The sequence below is a fragment of the Triticum urartu genome, chromosome 2 (assembly GCF_003073215.2).
Source record: "Triticum urartu cultivar G1812 chromosome 2, Tu2.1, whole genome shotgun sequence".
Taxonomy (NCBI): Eukaryota; Viridiplantae; Streptophyta; class Magnoliopsida; order Poales; family Poaceae; genus Triticum; species Triticum urartu.
The window spans coordinates 369,796,384-369,823,419 of record NC_053023.1 but is presented as its reverse complement, the minus strand read 5'-3'; the positions used below and the strand labels follow the sequence as shown (position 1 = coordinate 369,823,419).

General features: G+C 43.6%; 1 protein-coding gene across 1 annotated transcript; it reads left to right on the top strand.

Annotated features, from left to right (window-relative positions):
• Positions 1-18,859: 18,859 nt before the first annotated feature.
• On the top strand, positions 18,860-23,058 carry LOC125536799 (trafficking protein particle complex subunit 5-like). Its single transcript, XM_048700066.1, has 9 exons — positions 18,860-18,892; positions 18,974-18,994; positions 19,149-19,237; positions 19,796-19,859; positions 20,251-20,328; positions 21,463-21,539; positions 21,625-21,691; positions 21,774-21,881; positions 22,864-23,058. Exons 1-9 carry the CDS (start codon positions 18,860-18,862, stop codon positions 22,891-22,893), a joined length of 567 nt encoding a protein of 188 aa, XP_048556023.1. The 3' UTR covers positions 22,894-23,058.
• Positions 23,059-27,036: the final 3,978 nt, after the last annotated feature.

Genomic DNA, 27,036 nt, shown 5'->3' with positions numbered 1-27,036 from the left:
GGGGTTCCAGAAGTTTGTGTTAGCTACAGATTACTACAGACTGTTCTGTTTTTGATAGATTCTGTTTTTCTTGTGTTGTTTGCTTATTTTGGTGAATCTATGGCTAGTAAAATAGTTTATAATCCATAGATAAGTTGGAATACAGTAGGTTTAACACCAAATATAAATCAAGAATGAGTTCATTACAGTACCTTGAAATGGTGTTTTGTTTTCTTTCGCTGACGGAGCTCACGAGATTTTCTATTTAAGTTTTGTGTTGTGAAGTTTTCAAGTTTTGGGTAAAGATTTGATGGATTATGGAACAAGGAGTGGAAAGAGCCTAAGATTGGGGATTCCCATGCCACCCCAAGGTAAAATTCAAGGACACCAAAAAGCCTAAGCTTGGGGATGCCCTGGAAGGCATCCCCTCTTTCGTCTTCGTCTATCAGTAACTTTACTTGGAGCTATATTTTTATTCACCACATGATATGTGTTTTGCTTGGAGCGTCTTGTATGATTTGAGTCTTTGCTTTTTATTTTACCACAATCATCCTTGCTGTACACACCTTTTGAGAGAGACTCACATGATTTGAAATTTATTAGAATACTCTATGTGCTTCACTTATATCTTTTGAGCTATATAGTTTTTGCTCTAGTGCTTCACTTATATCTTCTAGAGCACGGTGGTGGATTTGTTTTATAGAAATAATTGATATCTCATGCTTCACTTATATTATTTTGAGAGTCCTTTAGAACAACATGGAAATATGCTTTTAGGAATAATATAAAAAAAATCATAGAAGTGCATTGAATACTATGAGAAGTTTGATACTTGATAATTGTTTTGAGATATGGAGATGGTGGTATTAGAGTCATGCTAGTTGAGTGGTTATGAATTTGAGAAATACTTGTGTTAAAGTTTGCGATTCCCGTAGCATGCACATATGGTGAACCGTTATGTGATGAAATGGAGCATGATTTATTTATTGATTGTCTTCCTTATGAGTGGCGGTCGGGGACGAGCGATGGTCTTTTCCTACCAATCTATCCCCCTAGGAGCATGCGCGTAATACTTTGCTTTGATAACTTGTAGATTTTTGCAACAAGTATATGAGTTCTTTATGACTAATGTTGAGTCCATGGATTATACGCACTCTCATCCTTCCACCATTGCTAGCATCTCTAATACCGCGCACTGTTCACCGGTATCATACACCCACCATATACCTTCCTCAAAACAGCCACCATACCTACCTATTATGGCATTTCCATAGCCATTCTGAGATATATTGCCATGCAACTTTCCATCGTTCTGTTATTATGACACGCTTCATCATTGTCATATTGCTTGCGTGATCATGTAGTTGACATCGTATTTGTGGCAAAGCCACCGTTCATAATTCTTCATACATGTCACTCATGCATCATTGCACGTCCCGGTACACCGCCAGAGGCATTCACATAGATTCATATTTTATTCTAAGTATCGAGTTGTAATTCTTGAGTTGTAAGTAAATAAAGTGTGATGATCATCATTATTAGAGCATTGTCCCAAGTGAGGAAAGGATGATGGAGACTATGATTCCCCCACAAGTCGAGATGAGACTCCAGATGAAAAAAAGAGAGAGAAAGGCCATAAAAAGGGAGAAGGCCTAAAAAATGAGAGAAAAAGAGAGAAGGGACAATGCTACTATCCTTTTTCCACACTGTGCTTCAAAGTAGCACCATGATCTTCATGATAGAGAGTCTCCTATGATATCACTTTCATATACTAGTTGGAATTTTTCATTATAGAACTTGTCTTGTATATTCCAATGATGGGCTTCCTCAAAATTCCCTAGGTCTTCATGAGCAAGCGAGTTGGATGCACACCCACTTAGTTTCTTTTTTTGAGCTTTCATATACTTATAGCTCTAGTGCATCCATTGCATGGCAATCCCTACTCACTCACATTAATATCTATTAATGGGCATCTCCATAGCCCGTTGATATGCCTAGTTGATGTGAGACTATATTCTCCTTTCTTGTCTTCTCCACAACCACCATTCTATTCCACATATAGTGCTATGTCCATGGCTCACGCTCATGTATTGCGTGAAGATTGAAAAAGTTTGAGAACATCAAAAGTACGAAACAATTGCTTGGCTTGTCATCGGGGTTGTGCATGATTTAAATATTTTGTGTGGTGAAGATAGAGCATAGCCAGACTATATGATTTTGTAGGGATAACTTTCTTTGGCCATGTTATTTTGAGAAGACATGATTGCTTAGTTAGTATACTTGAAGTATTATTATTTTTATGTCAATATTAAATTTTTATCTTGAATCTTTCGGATCTGAACATTCATGCCACAATAAAGAAAAATTACATTGAGAAATATGTTAGAAAGCATTCCACATCAAAAATTCTTTTTTATCATTTACCTACTCGAGGACGAGCAGGAATTAAGCTTGGGGATGCTTGATACGTCTCCAATGTATCTATAATTTTTGATTGATCCATGCTATTATATTATCTATTTTGGATGTTAATGGGCTTTATTTTACACTTTTATATCATTTTTGGGACTAACCTACTAATCGGAGGCCGAGCCCAAATTGCTGTTTTTTGCCTATTTTAGAGTTTTGCCGAAAAGGAATATCAAACAGAGTGCAAAACGAAATGAAACCTTCGGGAACGTGATTTTCTCAACAAACGTGATCCAGGAGACTTGGAGTGGGCATCAAGAAACAATCGAGGAGGCCACGAGGCAGGGGGCGCGCCTACCCCCCTGGGCACGCGCCTACCCCCCTGGGCGAGCCCTCCACCCTCGTGGGCCCCTCGTTGCTCCATCGACGTACTTCTTCCTCCTATATATATCCACGTACCCCCCAAACATCCAGGAGCACCACGAAAACCTAATTCCACCGCCGCAACCTTCTGTACCCAAGAAATCCCATCTTGGGGCCTTTTCCGGAGCTCCGCCGGAGGGGGCATCGATCACGGAGGGCCTCTACATCAACTCCATGGACTCTCCGGTGATGTGTGAGTATTTTACTTCAGACCTTCGGGTCCATAGTTATTAGCTAGATGGCTTCTTCTCTCTCTTTGGATCTCAATACAAAGTTCTCCTCGATCTTATTGGAGATCTATTTGATGTAATCTTCTTTTGCGGTGTGTTTGTCGAGATCCGATGAATTGTGGGTTTATGATCAAGTTTATCTATGAACAATATTTGAATCTCCTCTGAATTCTTTTATGTATGATTGGTTATCTTTGCAAGTCTCTTCGAATTATCAGTTTGGTTTGGCCTACTAGATTGATCTTTCTTGCAATGGGAGAAGTGCTTAGCTTCGGGTTCAATCTTGCGGTGCTCGATCCCAGTGACAAAAAGGGAACCGACACGTATTGTATTGTTGCCATCGAGGATAAAAGGATGGGGTTTATATCATATTGCATGAGTTTATCGCTCTACATCATGTCATCTTACTTAAAGCATTACTCTATTCTTATGAACTTAATACTCTAGATGCATGCTGGATAGCGGTCGATCTGTGGAGTAATAGTAGTAGATGCAGAATCATTTCGGTCTACTTGTCACGGACGTGATGCCTATATACATGATCATACCTAGTTATTCTCATAACTATGCTCGTAATTCGTTTACCCACCATAATACTTATGCTCTTGAGAGAAGCCACTAGTGAAACCTATGGCCCCCGGGTCTATCTTCCATCATATTAATCTTCCAACACTTAGCTATTTCTATTGTCGTTTATTTTACTTTGCATCTTTATTTCTCTTTATCATAAAAATACCAAAAGTATTATCTTATCATATCTATCAGATCTCACTCTCGTAAGTGACCGTGAAGGGATTGATAACCCCTTTATCGCGTTGGTTGAGAGGTTCTTATTTGTTTGTGTAGGTGCGTGGGACTCGAGCGTGATCTCCTACTGGATTGATACCTTGGTTCTCAAAAACTAAGGGAAATACTTACGCTACTTTACCGCATCACCCTTTCATCTTCAAGGGAAAACCAACGCAGTGCTCAAGAGGTAGCACTCTATAACACATAAACCTCCTTATATCTTCCTCAAAACAGCCACCATACCTACCTATTATGGCATTTCCATAGCCATTCCGAGATATATTGCCATGCAACTTTCCACCGTTCCGTTTATTATGACACACATCATCATTGTCATATTGCCTTGCATGATCATGTAGTTGACATCGTATTTGTGGCAAAGCCACCGTTCATAATTCTTTCATACATGTCACTCATGAGTCATTGCACATCCCGATACACCGCCGAAGGCATTCATATAGAGTCGTATCTTGTTCTAGTATCGAGTTGTAATCATTGAGTTGTAAATAAATAAATAGAAGTGTGACGATCATCATTAATAGAGTATTGTCCCAAAAAAGAGAAAGGCCAAATAAAAAAAGGCCCAAAAAATAAAAATAAAAAGGGGCAATGCTACTATCCTTTTTCCACACTTATGCTTCAAAGTAGCACCATGATCTTTATGATAGAGAGTCTCTTGTTTTGTCATTTTCATATACTAGTGGGAATTTTTTATTATAGAACTTGGCTTGTATATTCCAACAATGGGCTTCCTCAAGTACCCTAGGTCTTTGTGAGCAAGCAAGTTGGATGCACACCCACTTAGTTTCTTTTGTTGAGATTTCATACATTTATAGCTCTAGTGCATCCGTTGCATGGCAATCCCTACTCCTTGCATTGACATCAATTGGTGGGCGTCTCCCTAGCCCATTGATTAGCCGCGTCAATGTGAGACTTTCTCCTTTTTTGTCTTCTCCACATAACCCCCTTCATTATATTCTATTTCACCCATAGTGTTATATCCATGGCTCACGCTCATGTATTGCGTGAAGGTTGAATTTTTTTTAGATTACTAAAGTATGAAACAATTGCTTAGCTTGTCATCGGGGTTGTGCATGATGAGAGCATTCTTGTGTGATGAAAATGGAGCATGACCAAACTATATGATTTTGTAGGGATGAACTTTCTTTGGCCATGTTATTTTGAGAAGACATGATTGCTTAGTCAGTATGCTTGAAGTATTATTATTTTTATGTCAATATTAAACTTTTATCTTGAATCTTTCGGATCTGAACATTCATGCCACAATAAAGAAAATTACATTGAGAAATATGTTAGGAAGCATTCCACATCAAAAATTCTGTTTTTATCATTTACCTACTCGAGGACGAGCAGGAATTAAGCTTGGGGATGCTTGATACGTCTCCAACGTATCTATAATTTTTGATTGCTCCATGCTATTATATATTATGTTTTGGATGTTTAATGTGCTTATTTATACACTTATATATTATTTTTGGGACTAACCTATTAACCGGAGGCCCAACCCAAATTGTTGTTTTTTGCCTATTTCAGTGTTTCACAGAAAAAGAATACCAAACGAAGTCCAAATGGAATGAAACCTTCGGGAGCGTGATTTTTGGAACAAACATGACCCATAGGACTTGGAGTGGATGTCAAGCAATCAATGAGGAGGCCACGAGGCAGGGGGCGCGCCTACCCCCCTGGGCGCGCCCTCCACCCTCGTGGGTCCCTCGTGGCTCCACTGACCTACTTCTTCCTCCTATATATACCTATGTACCCTGAAAACATCGAGGAGCACCACGAAAACCTAATTCCACTGCTGCAACCTTCTGTACCCGTGAGATCCCATCTTGGGGCCTTTTCCGGCGCTCTGCCGGAAGGGGCATTGATCACGGAGGGCTTCTACATCAACACCATAGCCTCTCCGATGATGTGTGAGTAGTTTACCTCAGACCTTCGGGTCCATAGTTATTAGCTAGATGGCTTCTTCTCTCTCTTTGAATCTCAATACAAAGTTCTCCTTGATTCTCTTGGAGATCTATTCGATGTAATCTTCTTTTGTGGTGTGTTTGCCGAGATCCGATGAATTGTGGGTTTATGATCAAAATTATCTATGAACAATATTTGAATCTTCTCTGAATTCTTTTATGTATGATTGGTTATCTTTGCAAGTCTCTTCGAATTTTCAGTTTGGTTTGGCCTACTAGTTTGATCTTTCTTGCAATGGGAGAAGTGCTTAGCTTTGGGTTTAATCTTGCGGTGCTCGATCCGAGTGACAGAAAGGGAAACGACATGTATTGTATTGTTGCCATCGAGGATAAAAAGATGGGGTTTATATCATATTGCATGAGTTTATCCCTCTACATCATGTCATCTTGCTTAAAGAGTTACTCTGTTCTTATGAACTTAATACTCTAGATGCATGTTGGATAGCGGTCGATGTGTGGAGTAATAGTAGTAGATGCAGGCATGAGTCGGTCTACTTGTCACGAACGTGGTGCCTATATACATGATCATACCTAGATATTCTCATAACTATGCTCAATTCTATCAATTGCTCGACAGTAATTTGTTCACCCACCGTAATACTTATGCTATCTTGAGAGAAGCCACTAGTGAAACCTATGGCCCCCGGGTCTATTTTCCATCATACAAGTTTCCAATCTATTTTATTTTGCAATCTTTCTTTCAATTTATATCATAAAAATACCAAAAATATTTATCTTATTATTATTATCTCTATCAGATCTCACTCTTGCAAAGTGGTCGTGAAGGGATTGACAACCCCTTTAGCATGTTGGTTGCGAGGTTCTTATTTGTTTGTGTAGGTACGAGGTGACTCGCACGTGGTCTCCTACTGGATTGGTACCTTGGTTCTCAAAAACTGAGGGAAATACTTATGCTGCTTTGCTATATCACCCTTTTCTCTTCAAGGGAAAACCAACGCATGTTCAAGAGGTAGCAGGGTCATCTTATAATGCTACCGTCATTCTAAGCAAAATAAGATGCATATAAGATAAACATCACGAGCAATCAAAATATGTGACATGATATGGCCGTCATCATCTTGTGCTTTCAATCTCCATCTCCAAAGCATCGTCATGATCTCCATCATTACCAGCTTGACATCTTGATCTCCATCATTGCATTGTGGTCATCTCGCCAACTATTGCTTCTGCAACTATCGCTAATGCGTAGTGATAAAGTAAATCAATTACATGGTGTTTGCATTTCATACAATAAAGAGACAACCATAAGGCTCTTGCTAGTTGCCGATAACTTACAAAACATGATCATCTCATACAATAACGTTTATCACATCATGTCTTGACCATATCACATCACAACATGCCATGCAAAAACAAGTTAGACATCCTCTACTTTGTTGTTGCAAGTTTTACCTGGCTGCTACGGGCTTCTAGCAAGAACCGTTCTTACCTACGACAAAAACCACAACGGTGATTCGTCAAGTTTGTTGTTTTAACATTCTTCAAGGACTGGCCGTAGTCAAATTCAATTCAACTAAAGTAGGAGAAACAGACACCCGCTAGCCACCTTTATGCAAAACTAGTTGCATGTCAGTTGGTGGAACCGGTCTCATGTGCATGGACATGTAAGGTTGGTCTGGGCCACTTCATCCCACAATATCGCTGAATCAAAATAAGATGTTGGTGGTAAGCAGTATGACTAACACCGCCCACAACTCTTTGTGTTCTACTCGTGCATATCATCTATGCATAGACCTGGCTCATGATGCCACTGATGGGAATCGTTGCATGGAAAACAAAAAAAATCTACGCACACGCAATGATCTATCCATGGAGATGCATAGCAACGAGGGGGAGAGTGTGTCTATGTACCCTTGTAAACCGTAGGTGGAAGCGTTTAACAACGTGGTTGATGTAGTCAAACTTCTGCGTGCTTCAACTGGTCAAGTACCGAACGCATGACACCTCCGCGTTCTGCACACGTTCGGCTCAGTAACGTCCCTCGCCTTCTTGATCCAGCAAGATGTCGAGGTAGTAGATGAGTTCCGTCAGCACGACGGCATGGTGACGGTGATGGTGAAGTGATCTCCGCAGGGCTTCGTCTAAGCACTACGAAAATATGACCGAGGGTGTAAACGGTGGAGGGAGGCGCCGCACACGACTAACAATTGATCTGGGGTGTGCTAGGCGCTCCCTACCACATATATATAGGTGGGAGGGGGAGGAAGAGGCCAGGGCACACCCTAGGACTGGTCGCCGGCCCCCTAGGGGACCTGCCTTTCCCTGTGCCCCCCTGCCATGTTTCCCCAAGGGGGAAGGAAAAGAGGGGGAAAGGGAAGGAAGTGGGAATCCCAATCCACACTTTCCCTTCCCTTCTCCCCTTTCCTTCTCCTCCTTAGGCTGGCCCATATGAGGGGTGGTGTACCAGCCCCTTGTGGCTGGTGCATTTCCCCTCTTGGCCCATAAGGCCCATATCTTTTGCTGGGGGCGCCCGGAACCCCTTCCGGTGACCCGATAAGTACCCGGTGTTGGGGAACGTTGCAGAAAACAAAAAAAATTCTACTCGCTTCACCAAGATCATCTAGGAGTTCATCTAGCAACGAGTCATTGGATGCATCTACATACCTTTGTAGATCAAAGAACGGTGATGATGTAGTCAAACACGACGTGATCCAAATCACCGATGACCAAGCGCCGAACGGACGGCACCTCCGCGTTCAACACACGTACGGGACGGGAGACGTCTCCTCCTTCTTGATCCAGCAAGGGGAGGAGGAGAGGTTGATGAAGATCCAGCAGCACGACGGCGTGGTGGTGGATGCAGGGCGTCACAGTAGCAGGGCTTCGCCTATACTACGCGAGAGAGACGTAACGGGGAGAGAGGGAGGCGCCAGGGGCTGGTGTATGAAATCCCTCCTCTCCCCCACTATATATAGGAGGGCCAAGGGGGGGTGGTGCGCAGCCTAGGAGATCTGATCTCCTAGGTGCGGCGGCCAGGGGAAGGATTCCCTTCCCCCCCCCCCAAGGCACCTAGAGGTGCCTTCCACCACTTGGACTCCTCCCCCATGGAAACCCTAGGCGCATGGGCCTAGTGGGGCTGGTGCCCTTGGCCCATGTAGGCCAAGGCGCACCCCCTACAGCCCATGTGGCCCCCCGGGACAGGTGGCCCCACCCGGTGGGCCCGCGGGACCCCTCCGGTGGTCCCGGTACAATACCGATAACCCTGAAACTTGTCCCGATGGCCAAACAGCACTTCCTATATATAATTCTTTACCTCCGGACCATTCCGGAACTCCTCGTGACGTCCAGGATCTCATCCGGGACTCCGAACAATATTCGGGTTACTGCATATACATGTCTTCACAACCCTAGCGTCACCGAACCTTAAGTGTGTAGACCCTACGGGTTCGGGAGACAAGCAGACATGACCGAGACGACTCTCCAGTCAATAACCAACAGCGGGATCTGGATACCCATGTTGGCTCCCACATGCTCCACGATGATTTCATCGGATGAACCACGATGTCGAGGATTCAATCAACCCCGTATACAATTCCCTTTGTCAATCGATATGTTACTTGCCCGAGATTCGATCATCGGTATCCCAATACCTCGTTCAATCTCGTTACCGGCAAGTCACTTTACTCGTACCGTAATGCATGATCCCGTGACCAGACACTTGGTCACTTTGAGCTCATTATGATGATGCATTATCGAGTGGGCCCAGTGATACCTCTCCGTCATACGGAGTGACAAATCCCAGTCTTGATCCATGTCAACCCAACAGACACTTTCGGAGATACCCGTAGTCTACCTTTATAGTCACCCAGTTACGTTGTGACGTTTGGTATACCCAAAGCACTCCTACGGTATCCGGGAGTTACACGATCTCATGGTCTAAGGAAAAGATACTTGACATTGGAAAACTCTAGCAAACGAACTATACGATCTTGTGCTATGTTTAGGATTGGGTCTTGTCCATCACATCATTCGCCTAATGATGTGATCCCGTTATCAATGACATCCAATGTCCATAGTCAGGAAACCATGACTATCTGTTGATCAACGAGCTAGTCAACTAGAGGCTTACTAGGGACATGTTGGTGTCTGTTATTCACACATGTATTACGATTTCCGGATAATACAATTATAGCATGAATAAAGACAATTATCATGAACAAGGAAATATAATAATAAAGCTTTTATTATTGCCTCTAGGGCATATTTCCAACACCCGGTACCCCTGAAACACTTGCGGTGTCCGAATACCATCGTCCTATATATCAATCTGTACCTCTCGACCATTTCGAGACTCTCCATCATGTCCGTGATCTCATTCGGGACTCTGAACAACATTCGCTCACCAAATCACATAACTCATATAATATTATATCGTCATTGAACGTTAAGCATGCGGGCCCTGACCGAGATACCTCTTCGGTCAATAACCAATAGCGAAACCTGGATGCCCATATTGGCTCCTACATATTCTACGAAGATATTTACCGGTCGAACCGTTACGACAATATACGTAATTCCCTTTGTCCATCGGTATGTTACTTGCCCGAGATTCGATCGTCAGTATCTTCACACCTAGTTCAATCTCGTTACCAGCAAGTCTCTTTACTCGTTCCGTAATATATCACCTCGTGACTAACTCCTTAGTCGTTTTCTTGCAAGCTTATGATATGTATTACCGAGAGGGCCCAGAGATACCTCTCTGATACTCGGAGTGACAAATCCTAATCTCGATCTATGCCAACTCAACAAACACCTTCGGAGATACCTGTAGAGCATCTTTATAATAACCCAGTTACTTGTGACGTTTGATAGCACACAAGGCATTCCTCCGGTATCCGGGAGTTGCATAATCTCATAGTCGAAGGAATATGTATTTGACATGAAGAAAGCAATAGCAATAAAATTGAACGATCATTATGCTAAGCTAACGGATGGGTCTTGTCCATCACATCATTCTCCTAATGATGTGATCTCATTATCAAATGACAACTCATGTCCATGGTTAGGAAACCTTAACCATCTTTGACCAACGAGCTAGTCTAGTAGAGGCGCACTAGGGACATGGTGTTTGTTTATGTATTCACACATGTGTTAAGGTTTCCGATCAATACAATTCTAGCATGAATAATAAACCTTTTATCATGAATAAGGAAATATAAAATAACAACTTTATTATTGCCTCTAGGGCGTATTTCCTTCACTCGAGCGTGTTAAGCCTAACACGGATGATTTGGACCTAAATGGAGTTGTAGGGACGAGTATGGCTTTTTGGGATCACCTCGGCGCTATTATTTCCAGCTCATGTAGATTTCCAGGAGAATGTGAGGATGTTTTAAAAACGGAAATTTTTGCGCTTCGGGAAGGAATTTCATTGGCTTTGCAGTGGAGTACTTTATCCATTGATGTTGAGTCAGATTGTTTGGAGGTTGTGGCGATGGTGAAAAGTAGTGAAAGCAAATTATCAAATTATTCTTTTATTACCGGAGATATCAATCAAAGTATGGAGGAACATGACTCTTCCAAGACTCTGCAATAGTGCTAGTCATTGCATGGCAAACTTTGGTAGGGCTAATGATCGAACTATGGTTTGGCTAGGGCTCGGCCCAGTGGAAGTCCTAGTGTTGCTCTACGAGATTGTAATCCCTACTTTTTTGTAATAAAGAGTTATTTCACAAGAGCAAACATGCAACTAAAATATAAATAGGTAGTTATACATTAGTGCCAAAATACATTGTATTTACCGACATATGCATATTCTTTGGTGTATTTGAAAAACCAAAAATGCCAGCATTTTTTATAATGCAATGTGTTTTGACATTAAGTACGTTTGATGGCTCGTCCTTCTTACACTGAAAAGGAGAATACCGCACAAGGTTGCAAATCTTCACCGGTTGAATTCTCTAGTTCGGTAAATCTCTAGATGGTAAGATCACCTCATCCTTTGGATGTGGGGTCGACTATGTCACTGAGGGTATTGTATTCAGCTCTGTTAAAAAACTTCGCATTGTTGGGATCATGTATGAAGATTCAGGTGCTAGTGGTAATCTTCCTCTTCCTTCCCCCCTTAGTGCTCCCTCGGATGTTAAAGCCCCCTATACCTAGTACACCATCATCACTTGAGATGGCCGACTCCCCCACTCAGTCACCTCTTAAGAAGACCAGGACATCCTCATCACTAGTGTTGTTGTTGGTAGTACAAACCAGCCATGACTATGGAGATTTGCATGAGCAAACAAGTTGGAGAGAGAGATGTTTGTTTCCTCTTGCTTCCTAGACTTTTTGCTCTTGAATATGTTGTGATAATGTACATATTACACTAATTATGGTGGCCTTGTTTTGCTGCCTTAGTTTCTTTTCCAACTTTAATAGCTTGGTGTATTTTTTTGGTTTTCCATTTTCAATCACGATTATGTGTGAAAAATGAGAGAGCCTTCGAACTTTCTTGATGAACTTGAAAAAAATCATTATATTTATATATAATTTGTGACTTGAAAAGGGGCATTTGCAACAACTAACAAAATGAACATTTGCAACATTGCTATTCGACGTTGCTAGTTACTACTAGCCGAGGCAGTCTAGTCCTCATCGTCGTCCTTGTCCTCCTTCTTGTCGGTGTTTGTTGAGGTAGTTGAGTCCCTCGTCGTCGATCCATAGACCAAGGATCCATTGACAGGTGCACTCTTCCTCGAGCTCGTCCTTCTTAATGGAGCAACGAGCAAGAAGATTGATCTGTCGTTGCTTCTCCCCTTCACCGGTTGCAGGGGCAAAATCATGGAGATGCTCCTCCGCTTCGCGGACGGAGAGCTCGAGCACGATCTCGATTGAGTCATTGGGCTCAGGCTCGGTCTCGTCCTCGTCGGGATGAGGACGAAGGGGGCGAGGGGACACTAGAGGGACGACAGTGTGTGTACAGGATGGTAACAGTGCTTCAAAACCGGGTTATGACGTGAAGAGAAAGTAGACAAAACTTTGTTCATGTCATGACAGTTGGATTCGGAGTGCACTCCGTATCAGGCTTCCACAAACTTTAAATGTGAAGGCTACGAGCTTGTTTTTAAACAAGCTCCTTAAATTATAATGATGGCGAGGACACATATAATGACTCTATAAGAGTGCGAGTTATGAGTTATTCGTCATACTAATGGTTATCACGATGATCGGTCACGCATGACACAAGTTTGGTGTTAGGATCATCAGTAAATGAGACAGATGGAAACTTCTGCTCTCCCCCGTCGGATCATGTCCCGACGCTCAAATCGACCACCTCAGCCCTACCTTCACTCATTTTGCATGAAGGCCCCCACAAGCACAACAAACACATATCTCCACCTCCCCGCTGTGGGCAAAATTTCGTGTTTTGACCCTTATCGCATACAAATTCAGGATCTGACCCCGTTGAGAAAATTTTCGGGATTTGACCCTTTCGCTACCGCCAGGGGCCCTGGTGGTAGGGTTAGATAGCCTACCGCCAGGGGCCCTGTCGGTAGGGTGCGGTGGAGGGGAACGGCGACCGTTTTCCCGTGCTGACGTGGATTAGTACCCTACGCTAGGGCCCCTAGTGGTAGGCTATCTAACCCTACCGCCAGAACCCCTGACGGTAGGGTGTGGCTGGGTTTTTGCCTCGCAAAGTTTCTGTAACGAAATATCAAAGTGCCCTAGCGATAGGTTCACCCTACCGCCGGGGGGGGGGGTGGTAGGCTGTGTGACCCTACCACCAGGGTACGTGGCGGTAGGGTCCTGTGTTTTATGGTTTCAGGTTTAATTTGTTGCTTCTTTTCAAAATCAATATCACAGATCTTAAACAATTAAACTTGGGCATCACATACACATTAACAAAACTTGAAGTACATAGACACATAGTTCCACAAATAGCAAATGGAGTTCAACTAATTAGTAAACAGAGTTCCACATAGACACACAAGTAGCAAACACACCGTTCCACGAATAAGCTACAAACGAAGTTCCACAAACGGAGTTCCAACACACAAGTAGCAAACACACCGTTCTACAAACGGAGTTCCAACTACAAGAGCCAACTATCCAAGAGCAGAATTACTTGCTCCTTCCCCTCTTGGAGGTACGGTCCTCATTACTCTTTGAATGAGTCTCTTTAGTCCTGTTCTTGGGCCGTCGAGGAACCGGTCTCTAGAAAGGGTCCGGACTCAGCAAATCCTTCTTCTTTGGATTCCTCTTCGGTAGCTGAGATGGTTGAGATGATTGAGTTGGTGGAGGTCCATAATCATCATCGTACTCCTCCTCCCCATTGCTCTCATCATCCTCATCCTCCTCCTCCCCTTCTTCATGTGTGGCCTCCTCCTCCTCCTCAGCCAACCTAGACGATGAGGGAACATGGCTCGATGAGCCGATGTGACCATGTGTGGCTACAGGTTGATAAGCTTCAACCGACCCAGCTCCAGCACACCTAAGCAGCCCTACCAACTTGCCACAGCGCTTCACGAACTTCTGCACTCACAATGAAACAAGGGCATAATAAGTATCAAATTTACGATTGCAAGTGAACAAATATGCATCTGTTTCGAGGAGGCTGAAGTTGTACCTTCATCGCCCCCCTCATGTTGTTATTAGATTGTACGCTCCCGGGGGTAGCACCTAGTGCATCTGAGGCTTCAAAGATGCATCTGTTCAGCTCACCGGACTGTAATGGCATAAGTCAGTCACGATGACCAATAAAATAATTTAAATACAACTGTCAGTTCAAACATACCACTCTGTTGATGAGGGGTGCAAACTCCCTAAATCCACTATGCATGTCTCTGATGCCGGTCTGGTAGGCCTCTTCCTCGGGGTCATCCCTCTCCAGCTCCGCGATGTCTTCCGCCGTCCACCGAGGCCCGAGACGAAGACGGTGCTTCTGGCCATCATCGTACCACCTCATGTGTCAGCCCAGGTAAGCATCCCAGTCAGTCACTTTCCTCTCCACATCTTTACAGTACCTCTGTTGGTTCCACTCCGTCACATGAGTTTTATGCTCCTCTCCCTAGTCTGTGATCGACTGATTCTTCTGCCTGCTCATCCTGCAAGGCATAGGCCATAAGAAACATCATAATAAAGTCGCCACGCAATGAAATCATGGGCACGAAGAACAAGCGCACTCACATGTGGAGCGCATGGCCGCTGGTATCGGTGGGCTAGCCCGGTGGGGTATGCTGATACATCACAAACTGCATGGCCACGCGGTGTGGCAAGTGCCACTCGACGGCGTACACACAGATCATGGGCATGATGCACTGCCAAAGACCACTGTCCAACTCTCGGTCATGATACGACCACCAGTTTACCTATTACATATACATTGGTAAGTTCCCACTCTCGGTCAAAAGTGGAATCAAAGAGAAAGGTGGTGAGCGAGTTCATATACCTGCGTATGCGTCAAAGCGTCCAACTCGTTGGTGTAGGTCTTGTATGAAGTCTTGTTCAGGCCCGTGTAGAGTTTGACAACGTCCCACTCGTAAGCTATGGTAGGGTGTCGAGTCGTGTCGCCGTCTTCGCCATAGGCACCCCATGGGCGTCTTGGCATCTTCTCTGAACGCCCCACCGGCAGCCGTTCCCACATCCAAATGGAGAGGGCCCACACAAAGCCACCCATATTGGACTTGTCTCCTGTCCTCTGGGTTGCGTCGTCAAGCTGCAAAACATCAAATGAGGATTAGATATAACAAAATTTCATGGACATACTTCCGTAGGTAGGCAATTAGATACTCTCTTACCGAACGGTATAGGTAGGTGAGAGATGCGGTCCCCCAACCGTACCCTGCATCCCAGTCGGCTAGGAAGAACAGATACAACCAGTTGGCAGAATTCCCGGAGCTGTCTGGAAACACGACCTCCATGAGAAGATACCACAGGTAGGCCCTCGCGTACCACTCCACAGTCGCCTCGTCTGCGCCTTCGGGGGCATGTCTTTCGGTGCTCCGAGAGCCAGGTCAACGGTACACTGGATGTACGGTTACCCTTAGCATCGGGGCAGTCGTCGATGAGGGTGGTAACTCTCTGCTGCCAGTTGGTCCTCTCCACTCGCCCGATGAGTGCTTGACCCTCGATCGACATGGCAGTAATCATCGACCAATCCTCGAGGGTCACCGTCATCTTCCCGCATGGCAGATGGAAAGAATGGGTCTCTGGCCGTCACCGGTCAATCAAAGCTATCAGAGCTGCGTGGATAAGCGTCGGCGGCTGACGCTTGAACTGCAACACGAAACCCAACAGTCAGGCTCTCTTGAAGTACGGCGCGTAGCGCTCGTCGTAGTCCATATTTCCATGAACCCCGTGCCCCCTCATGCACAGTGGCTGGAGCATCTGTCAAAAAGTGGACGGCAAAAGTTAGGAACTTATTTTCATCAACCCGAAAACTTTGATCAATATTTCCTTCATATTACTTACCTCTTCGTTCTTTATGAAACGGGCACGATGACCCTTGTCGAATGCGTAGTCAAGCATGGAGTACCGTGGGCCGATGTTGTCCGCAAGAGGTGCCCGCCTTAATAAAATTTCATAAACAAAAGCATCATAAGCATAAGCATACATAAACAAAAATAAAATTTCTTGGTTACATGAACTAGGGTTCATCTTAAACATATTCCTCCAACCGCATATACTACACATGATGGATCAAATCATATACTAGGGTTTCATCTTCCAACATGCATATTCCTCCAACAACATCTACTACACATGATGGATCACATCATATCAACATGCATCATATCAAAATAAAATCCTCCAACATGCATCATATCATCATTTTTTAACAATTTTTTTAAATAGAGTTCATCTTGAATGTATTTTCTCCAAACAACATCTTCATATCATCATATCAACATGCATCATAAACTACAAAATCAAGTCCTCCCACATGCATTACATCATAATTTTTTTAACAAAAAATATGAACTAGGGTTCATCTTCACACTAACATATGAACTATTGATTAGAGTTCATATTCAATACCACTAGTTACTAAAGAACTAAGAACTAGAACTACAATCAAGCTAAAACAATCCTAGGTGAAAAAAATTCCAATCTAGTTCAAAAATATGAGGGATTTCAAGCAAATAATGCGTCGAATCGGAAGCAAGTTTGCAAAAACTAATTGGAGGGATCGGAGGAGCTTATGTTCTCTCTTTCGGGGCCATCTCGATCCGCAAAAACGACGAAGATCGAGGGGAGAGTGGAGGAGATGAGAGAGGGAGAGAGAGGGCGAGGGGAGAAAGAAACTGCACGGGGAGGGGGAGGGGTGGGGAGATGGGCAGGGGCGCGGGGTCTCGCGAAATAACTGCCCGGACCCTACCGCCAGGGCCTGGCGGTAGGGTTAGACAGCCTACCGCCAGGCTGTGGCGGTAGGGTGCGACGGAGGGGGACGGCGGCCGTCTCACGTGACGTGGAATTTGTATCCTACCGTCAGGGACCCTGCCGGTAGGATGTCTAGCTCTACCGCCAGTATCCCTGACGGATAAGAAAAAAGATCAAATCTCAAAATTCTTTACAACCAGGATCAGATCCTGAATTGGTATGATAAGGGTCAAAACACGAAATTTAGCCCGCTGTGTTCTTCCTCATCTACCCACTGCGCACGGAGCTGTTCCCGGCGACGGGCGGTGAATTTCCAGCGACGAGAGAAGCCTGGATTCTGAAGTGCAGGCAGATCCACACCGTCGGATCCTGCTACCTCCGACGGCCGCTTCTCCTCCGCAAAGTCCGCGCCGCCACTGGTTCGTTTCCGCGCGACTACCTGCAGATCCGTCGACGAGGGACCGCCAACATGTTGTGTTGGATCCCCTTTTTCTTGACTTTTAATCGGAAGTAACCATCCTCTATGAAATGTTCTGATGGAACGTCAATAATGGATGATTTGTATGGAGCCACACGCTCTAAAGCAACCATTTTTCTTTCCGAGTATAGCATAGCTCTCCAGATGATTCGGAAGATGCATCGGCGTCTCAGTTTTTCTATTTATTGTCTTCAATTACGATGCTGTTTGTTTCATGCAATTCTCTCCATGCATTAATTACTCTAGAGAACCTTTCCAGCTGCGAACACATAAATGATTCACCATGTGATACTAATAGCATTGGACAGTGGAAACTGCACGTCACTGTTATGATATGTCACCAAGAGTGTGACTATATATGATTTTACGCCTTTCAGGTGCTGGGTCGAAAGCTACCTCACTTCTAGAGTTGCAGCGAAGAAATAGAGAAGCCAGGAACCCCTCTAAACGGATTCACTGTGCAGTATTCCAAGATTCTGAAGAAACCCAAGGAAAGGACCAGAGGAGGGCGGGCAAGATGATCAGTGTTGGAAGACGCAGTATGCAAACGTTTTGACACAAGTCAGCCCGTGGCAGACAGAAGGTACACGTCTTCCCATATCAACCTTCAGATATTGTTTCTGGCAGCTCTCTTAGTAAGGCATAGGTTAGGTAACTGACAGATTCACAGGTTAGGGTAGTAGCTGGGCGGAAGTGTTTAGATCCTGCTCAATTGTTGAGCAGCGTTGAAGCTGAATGCATGGTGTAGTTATAGCTTCCATTGGAAACGTGGAGGAACCGAGGAACTATTGCCCAAACCCACTACTCTATAATCGTGTTTCAAGAATGGAAGGAAATGGGTTAATATTCTGCATAGTAGCAAAATATATTGAAGTGGAAGTTACTTGACAGCTTAGTGATACTTTCAATTGGATAAATTAAAGAGCTAAATATATTTATTATTGTAGCCTAATTGCAAAATGTGAATGTATTCAACCATTCATTCTTTTCATTGGTAGTAGTTGTGTTTCTGAAGTTAAACTGAACGTTTTGACAGCGTCTACTTGTATTTGTCCCAATATAGGCTGTATCATACATACAAATTTCTTATAATACAGACATCACATTAGTATGAAAAATACTCCAAATGATTTCTCATTAGTTTCTAAGTACATTCTAGTGAACCTAAACTGTAGTTACTGCCCTGTAAGCAACGAGAAGGAATTGTTTCGTGAAAAGGGCCAAACACAATGATAACAACAACTCCTGCATTAATTGAAGGGGTAAAATAAATAGCATCAAAATATATTGAAGTGAAAGGTACTATGCACTGTAATGCTACTTTCGATTGGATAATTTTCTAGAGCTACTATCCTGATTGCAATGTGAGACGTGTTACTTCCTAAGTGCAAAAGGATTTGGATGTGAGATTTAGTGGCACATTCATTCTTTTCGTTGGTAGTTTTTAGCGTGTGCCAATATATATTATTTTCCTGTTTTGTTATGATACATGTTTCATAAATGTTCTGTATTCCATAGGTCAGTTTGAGTGCATTCGCATTCTTGTTCTCGGAGGTGGTTCAATACAACCAGACACAAGTTGACAACATTGCTGACCTGGAACGAAGGTAGCCTCTATGTTCTTATTCATGCATCTGTTCATATTGTTGATGAAACTGTATTGTTGTTAATTATATCCACTCTTAACACTTTTTACTGTCCTACGGCATTTCATTTGTCCTGATTTGATTGGTTCCTTGTAGCTGGTACAGCCTTTTTTAGTCCGTACATGCTACTCTTTGATATCCGGGTCACATATTTCAGGCGCTATGTGTTTGCCACTTACTGTATGTTATTGTATCATCTGGAATTTCAGATAATGCAAAAGGTTTACAACAACTTGTTCACATGTTGAGATGTGATGCAACTATAACATTTGGTTGATCAATTATTATTATTTCCATGACGTGGTCGATCTAATTTCTGCAACATTATTTGTACCTCTAATGTTTCAGTACATCTCTCTCTCTCTTTGGAGAATGGAGACCACAGTCTTATTGTGCTAAATCATGCAAGGACATTTGACAATGTTTCTCATTAAAAATACACCGCTCCATATTCATGCGTTAATATTCTTTGATGCTTAGCGTAACATCCCTTACTCTCATTTTATGTTTTATACGCAGGCTGGAGGACGCTGGTTATGCTGTTGGTGCTAGAGTTCTTGAACTGCTGTGTCACAGGGAGAAGGTTTGATGCGTAGTTCTTTTCTTATTCCATGATTTCATTGGTCGTCTATTGCTTCATATACTTAAAATGATGATAAAGTTAACAGAACAACAGTCAAAACTTCGTCGCTTCTTTGTTGCGAGTGGCATGGCATAGTCATCTCGTTTTTCTTGCATAACTTCAAACTTGCTGTTTGTAACTTTGTATTCCCATGTCTTTTTCTTAAGAGGAAGTCATAGCAACAATATCTATAGCACAACATCTGACATGCCAGCATCTATGATTTCTCTTATTAAGTTTCCAGGTGTTCTCCAAATTTATATCATTAGCCTCATTATTGACTTATTGTGTATGTGCTCTCTAAACTGTTATCCTGTCGAGATAGTCATGTTAATAATAATAGTCAATCCAGGGGAATAGACGAGAGACTCGACTGCTGGGGATTTTATCATTCATTCACAGCACTGTATGGAAAGTACTGTTCGGAAAGGTAATCTATTTTACATATCAATCTTCTGTTATTCCTACTCTGTTCCGCAATAGTTGGAGTGATTGCCATAATTTAGGTGTTCTTGTAACATACTTACGTTTTTTCCGTTCAATGAGGTTGTCCCATCAAAAGATTGTGGGCCGAGCTTGTTTGTTAGTGGCCTGACTTCTGGGGTGTTTGATGTTCTTCGCCACTGCCTGACCAAGCACACCTATTTATTTTTATTTGGTTTCTGTTTTTCTGACTGAAGGGAAGCCTTGGCGCAGCGGTAAAGCTGTTGCCTTGTGACCATGAGGTCACGGGTTCGAGTCCTGGAAACAGACTCTTGCAGAAATGTAGGGAAAGGCTTTGTACAAAAGACCCAAAATGCTTGGACCCTTCTCTGGACCCTGCACAAACGGGAGCTACGTGCACCGGGCTGCCCTTATTTTCTGTTTATTGTGTGTAGATAATTTCTCCTATTTAAATATAAAATAACATATGCTGAAAATAAATACAGAATTACGTATCACACCGAAGGCTGGAAATTAGAGAAATACTTTAATCCAATGGCAACTCTTTGCTAGAGTAATTACCATTTTGAACAATGCAAAATTGTGACAATATGACCTGTTTGTCCATGTTTCAATTTGGTTGCTAGTACAAAAGCAGAGTCAATTAGCATAGATTATTCCACATATTCATGTATGTACTGATATTATAACATAATTTTATTAATTTGTACCATTATAGCTACGTAATGTCAGAGTTGAGGTATCAATTTGGTCGATGTTGCATTTGTGCACTAATTTAACACCTGGTGATAAAGTTCCCTTGTCTGAAGCATTGTGATCTAATGAGCACTTCTCTTTGCACTTACTGGCCACAAATTTGACTAACAAACTTAACACAGCTTTCAGCATCACATTTCTGGCATGACGACCCTTGATCCTAAAACTCCGATTGTCCAGAATTCCAAAGAAGATTTATGATTCTCGTATTTTAAACAATTTCCTCAGTTGTTTTATACAAGAAATTTTTGCATCCATTTATCATGTGTTGATAGTAAGTCCGCCTGTCGTTCTGTTCTGATTGCTGGACTGAGTGGACTTATTTGATGGCTTATCCCGGTAGATGGTTTCTTACTGTTTCCAGGTGGCTGACTCGCTTGAGAAAGGAACAGAACATGAGGATGAATACATGATTAGTGAAAAGGAGCTTCTTGTTAACCGGTGTGATGAATTCGTTTTTCTTTAGCTTCATAATATTTTTCTTCCCATACAAATCTGAAACCTGGGAACCTTTTTATTTGATCAGGTTCATTTCCGTGCCAAAAGACATGGGGGCATTCAACTGTGGAGCTTTTGTTGCAGGGATTGTAAGGGTGGGAATTCCAGCTCAAATATTTAAGTCAACCGTGTCTTCTTAGATACACAACGTATAAACCTTCATAAAATTTCTTACAGGGCGTATTGGACAATGCTGGTTTTCCAGCGGTAGTTACGGCACATTTTGTGCCAATTGAAGGCCAGCAGAGGCCCAGGACAACAATCTTGATTAAATTTGCTGAAGAGGTACTTAACTTCTGCTGCACATTAACGAAGAATATATCCTATTGTGTAACTGAGAAAGACAGAAGGGGTGATTTCCTTTCTTTCGGTAAAAATCTTTTGCTAGAAGATTTAGTGATACTATATTTAGGTAAATTATTTGTTTTTGTACAAGCTGCTAAACAGTAAGGGCATCTACAACCATAATGGGAAAATTTGGCCCCTCAAACATCTGCGGATGCGTCCGGTCAGTGTCCGCTTTTAGCCCCTATTTGTCCATGCACACAACCATGCCCCCACTTTTCCCCCAATATGTCCGGTCACAAGCATATGATTGATGGAGAGGAAGAGAGAGAAAAGAAAGAAAGAATAAAGAAAGAGAAAAGGTGGTCCGTGGTGGGTCAAATCCTACGTGGCGCCCTGCCCGGACATCCCCATATCCTCGCTATATATGGACTGGATATGGGGATTTGCGGACATCTCTCTTGTCCGGCACTGCCCGGGCTGCCCGCCCAGACGTTTGGGGGCAGTTTGAGGGGTCCTGTTGTAGATGCTCTAAGTGCCTAAAATAGATGTAACTAGAGATGATACCCCCCACACATTGCTGTGGGAGTTGGCTGCAATTATTTCAATGAGATTCGGTTGTATGAAACATTAGTTGGATTAACAATATGAGAATTACTGAGCTAATATAATTTGTTGTATTTTATTATTGTATAGTTGTAGAATATTTATTAAATATGAGTCGCATGCATGGTGTATGTTAAGGTGTGTTTACTAGCTAAGCACCCCAACCGAAAAGAGATCCTCTTTAGAAATATGTGGCAGGTTCTAGATAATTGACGTTCGATTGTAATCGGCTGAACATGATATAATGAGCTAGTGCCCAAATTTGTTGTCACCTGTAGTAGAGATGAAAGATGAAAGGCAGTAAGAAATGGAGTATTTGCGACTAATGTTGTAGATTGATTGAGGTGACCTTTTCTGAATAAATGCTCATTTTCAGGTTTTACGTCGGGAATCAAGACTTGGCTGAAATGCACACCAGGCTATTTCTTCTGTTCTGTTTGTAAGATGAATCCATTTCAAATATGTTTTGTTCTTGATTTATGTAATACTAATATACTGGTAATTTTCCATCGAAAAGGTATACTGGTAATTTTGAGAATATAAGCAGTAGCCTCATTTTATGAGTGTCTAACACGGGAATACTAGCAAAATGTATGTGCAGAAGAGAAACATCAAAAGGATTAGAAGAGCCCAGGGGGAAGTTGAAAAGTGGACTAGTTGCTTTCCTGCATGTTATGGCCTGTTTGGTTATCTACATCGTTTTTGGTCTATTTATCCGTGGCTGAGTTTAGCTGGCTGAGGGAATACATGCAAAAAATCATGTTATGCACAGGTGCAAAACCTGGTGTTTCGTTGTGCACGGCCTAATGTTCTGGCACCCTTTCTCATTAATAAGGTGACCTTAGAGCATCTTCAATAGATGGTCCAAATTTTGGCGGTCCAAAACCGGAGATGTAAAATTTGGACCGCCAAAAAGTGCATTTTGGAGCTCCGAAAAACGCTTAACTCCAACAGATGGTCCAAAAGAGCAACTCCAATAGATGGTCCAAACCAAAGATGTAAAAATCTGAAAACGGCCGTGCGGCTGCTGCCAGCCGTGGTTTTGCATTGAAATAACATCAAAAAAATTTAAAAATAAAGTGCATCATCATCATAGTTTCAATCAAAAGTGCATCACCATCATAGTATCAAATCCCTCTACCAAAAGAGCATCGTCTCAGTCAAAGTTTTTCGCCCTAGAAATTGAAATGCACATGAATATTACTCACGCGGGTCATCAACACCACCGGCGTTGTGAACCATGGTACGATCCTCATCTTCACCACCGTCTTTGTCGACGTTCTCAACAAGCGGTGAACTCGGTACCGTGAGCACCACCGGAAGCATCTTCATTGCGTCCCATACCGGTCATGTTGCCGACGAAGCCAACTCCAACGCCACTCATGTTGCCGCCATAGCCACCTCCCAAGCCACCCATCATGTTGCCGCCAAAGCTACCTCCCATGCCGCCAAAGCCACCTTCCATGAACAAACGAGAGCACAATCGGAAAATCTATACCTTTGCGACATTTCGTCAAACATGTTGGAGGCAGTGGCCGTCGGCGTGGCCATGTCTTCCTCCACGGCCGGCGGTGGCGGCGGGGGAGGTTGAGGAATGGATGTGTGGCTGCTGGAGGAGGCCGCCGGCTGCACCGACTGCGAGTCGTCGCCCCGAGCCGCCGCGGCCGCCTTGGAGACCTTCACCGGCCGCGTAAAACTGTCGGTCGGGTTGTGGCTGCGGTTGGCCGGCCGTTTTCCGCCACCTCGTCCCTTCGCCGGCTTCGCCGGCTTCGCCGCCGGCGCGGTGGCCATCGGCCGGGGCGGCGACATGGCAGCGGTTGCGGGTGAGATGGCAGCGGCGAAGGCGATGGGGTCGTCGCCTTCGGCCATGGCGGCGCCGGACGGCGGGGGGGGGGGGGGGGGGGGGGGGGGGGGGGGGGGGGGGGGGGGGGGGGGGGGGGCGGGAAAGGAAAGGAACTGGCGGTTGGGCATTCGCGGTTGGCGGCTGGTTTTGGACCAGATGCACCTCGTGATGTAAATTTGTACCGCGAGGTGTTGTATTTTACATCACGAGGAGGCCACGGTCCAATTTTTTTACATGTGGACCGTCTGTTAGAGCAGCGTTTTTTGCCCCAGACGGTCCAAAAGTTAGGTATTTTTACATTTGGACCGTCTATTGAAGATGCTCTTACAAGACATTCTATATATACCTAAGAGTCATCCCCGCTAACTTATTTATCTCAAAATGCAAACATGCCACCTCACCATATAATTATGAATGGGATAAGGCACACCTCAACATTCATACATGGGAAAAGACCCACCACAACATTCAACCATGCATGAAAACATATTTTTCATTTAATTATTTTACTTATATTCAATAAATATTTTTACAACTATACGTAATCAAATATAATAGGTTATGTATTTTTTTTATTTTTGTTCTCATGTTATCAATCCAAGTTTACCATGTCAAGCTAACATTGTTTCAGTCCTAGTTAATAACAAATGTCAGACAAATTAACAATCATATGAGCCAGTGGAGGAAAGTTCATCAATGTCGAAGAAGGGCGAACTTCTTCCTTGTGTTACCTCTGTTGGCCCATGTTGCCTCAACCCACTCTAACCTCTTGTTCCTCCAAGTTTCATTAACATGTGCCTCCACGCCATGGTCGAGTCAATGATCATCATCATCCGTCACATCCTTATCTGGCAGAAGCTCATCATAACCCTTATTCTAAGATCCACTTATGGAGAATGCAATATGCAAACAAGCCTAAATTGGGTGGGGAAAGGGCGGAATGCCTTCTGATCCAGGATCTTAAATCTATTCTTCAAAGCACCAAATGCCCTCTCAACCGTGACTCTTAGGCTAGAGTGTCTGAGATAGAACGGTTCTTGTGCAGTCTTAGGATAGTTTCCAGAAGAGAACTCGCTGAGATGATACTTGGTTTTCCTGAAGGATGCTAGAACACCAGGATAACATGCATATTCAACATCTACTAGGTAGAATTCACCATTGGGGTTATTGATCCCATCAAGTCGAGCCATGCCAACAGCAAGAATGTTTAGCATCATGGGCTAATCCTTTCTAGCCAACTAACACATATGTGAACTTCAAATCGAAATCAACAACAACAAGCACAATCGTGTTTGTGTAGTGCTTTCTACCCATGTATGCTACAGCTGGTGACCTCGATACTCTAGTGGTTAAATGAGTACCATCTATTGCGCCAAAGCAATCCTGCCATACCGTGAAAAACTGTTATGGCTTGCTCACAACAATAGAAGCATGTCATGACATGAACTAAAGTGCTACTCGCCTTGAAATATGGATACCATCTAGGGCTTGTGTGAATCTTGGTAGGAGTTTGCCCAGTTGGTGGCTTGATCATCTCTACTCTGAGCTCCCCAATCGCACACTTCACAATGGTGTGGATGCTATCTTCTAGCAACTCCATCCGCCTAAACGTCTCCGCTAGCTTGCAAAAGGTGATCTTCGCATTAGAAGCATGTTCATAGTCTTGACACCGTTGCTTTTGTAGATGTAGTTCAGATTTGCCATCCTCTCCCTATCTTGGACTAACAATGGATGTAATGGTCACAGGCTTATCATCATGACGAACCACTCTCTTGTGTGCCACAACTATGAGTGCTACTGCTTGAGCAACCAACTTCATCCATTCGTCCTAGTGGAACTGATGTGGTGGTAAATAAGGACATAATTGACTCTGCACCCTACTTAACGATCTAACAGTGGAAGGTGGTTCTATGGTGCTTACCGCCGGTGTAGTCGACGACCTACCCATGCCAAAGACAAGGCGTGTGATACAGGGACGAAGGGGACAAGCATGTCCTATTGCCGGAGATTCAAGTCGCTGTTGCCACCGTGTTCTAAGTCGCAACCAGTGCCAAGAATTATCGCTGGATTTGTCCTACCGCTAAAGGTTAGCGAGTAAAGGGGTGGGTTGAGACATATTTCATGCCATCCTGTGCTGGCGGATTTCGGTCTCCCACCATCTCCCTTCACGGCCCCTGCACTACCACACACACTGTCCCCCTTTTGCGCTCGACTCAGCCTGGCTTGTTGGAAATGACTGATTCGATCGTTGAGCCAAACTCCAGGATGCTTTAACGTTCATGCGTGTGTAGGTCATGCTCTCGTGTACGTAATCAAAAGACTTCTCTTGCATCCAGCGGGCTTATTTGGGCTGGATGCAAGCAACCAAACGCATCCTATATATCCAACATGGACCACAATCCCAGATCAAGGTTGAGAGTGTGGTGAAGGATTATATCTGGTGGCCGACGAGGTCACAATCAATGGCTGATTGGAGGCGAGAAACCGCTTCTAGGATCGTCTCAACCAACAAGATCCGCTAGCAGTAACTTGTTCTTGGCGAACTCCATATAGTGAAATTCAGCTCCATCACCCACAATGAAACTCCAAAGTTGCACGTGATTTCTTGAGCTAGACGATTGAATTTTCTTTTGCACGTGAACCAAGCTTTTATTAATTAAGGAACAATTTTACACTCTGTTTCATAGATATTACAAAGTTCATCAG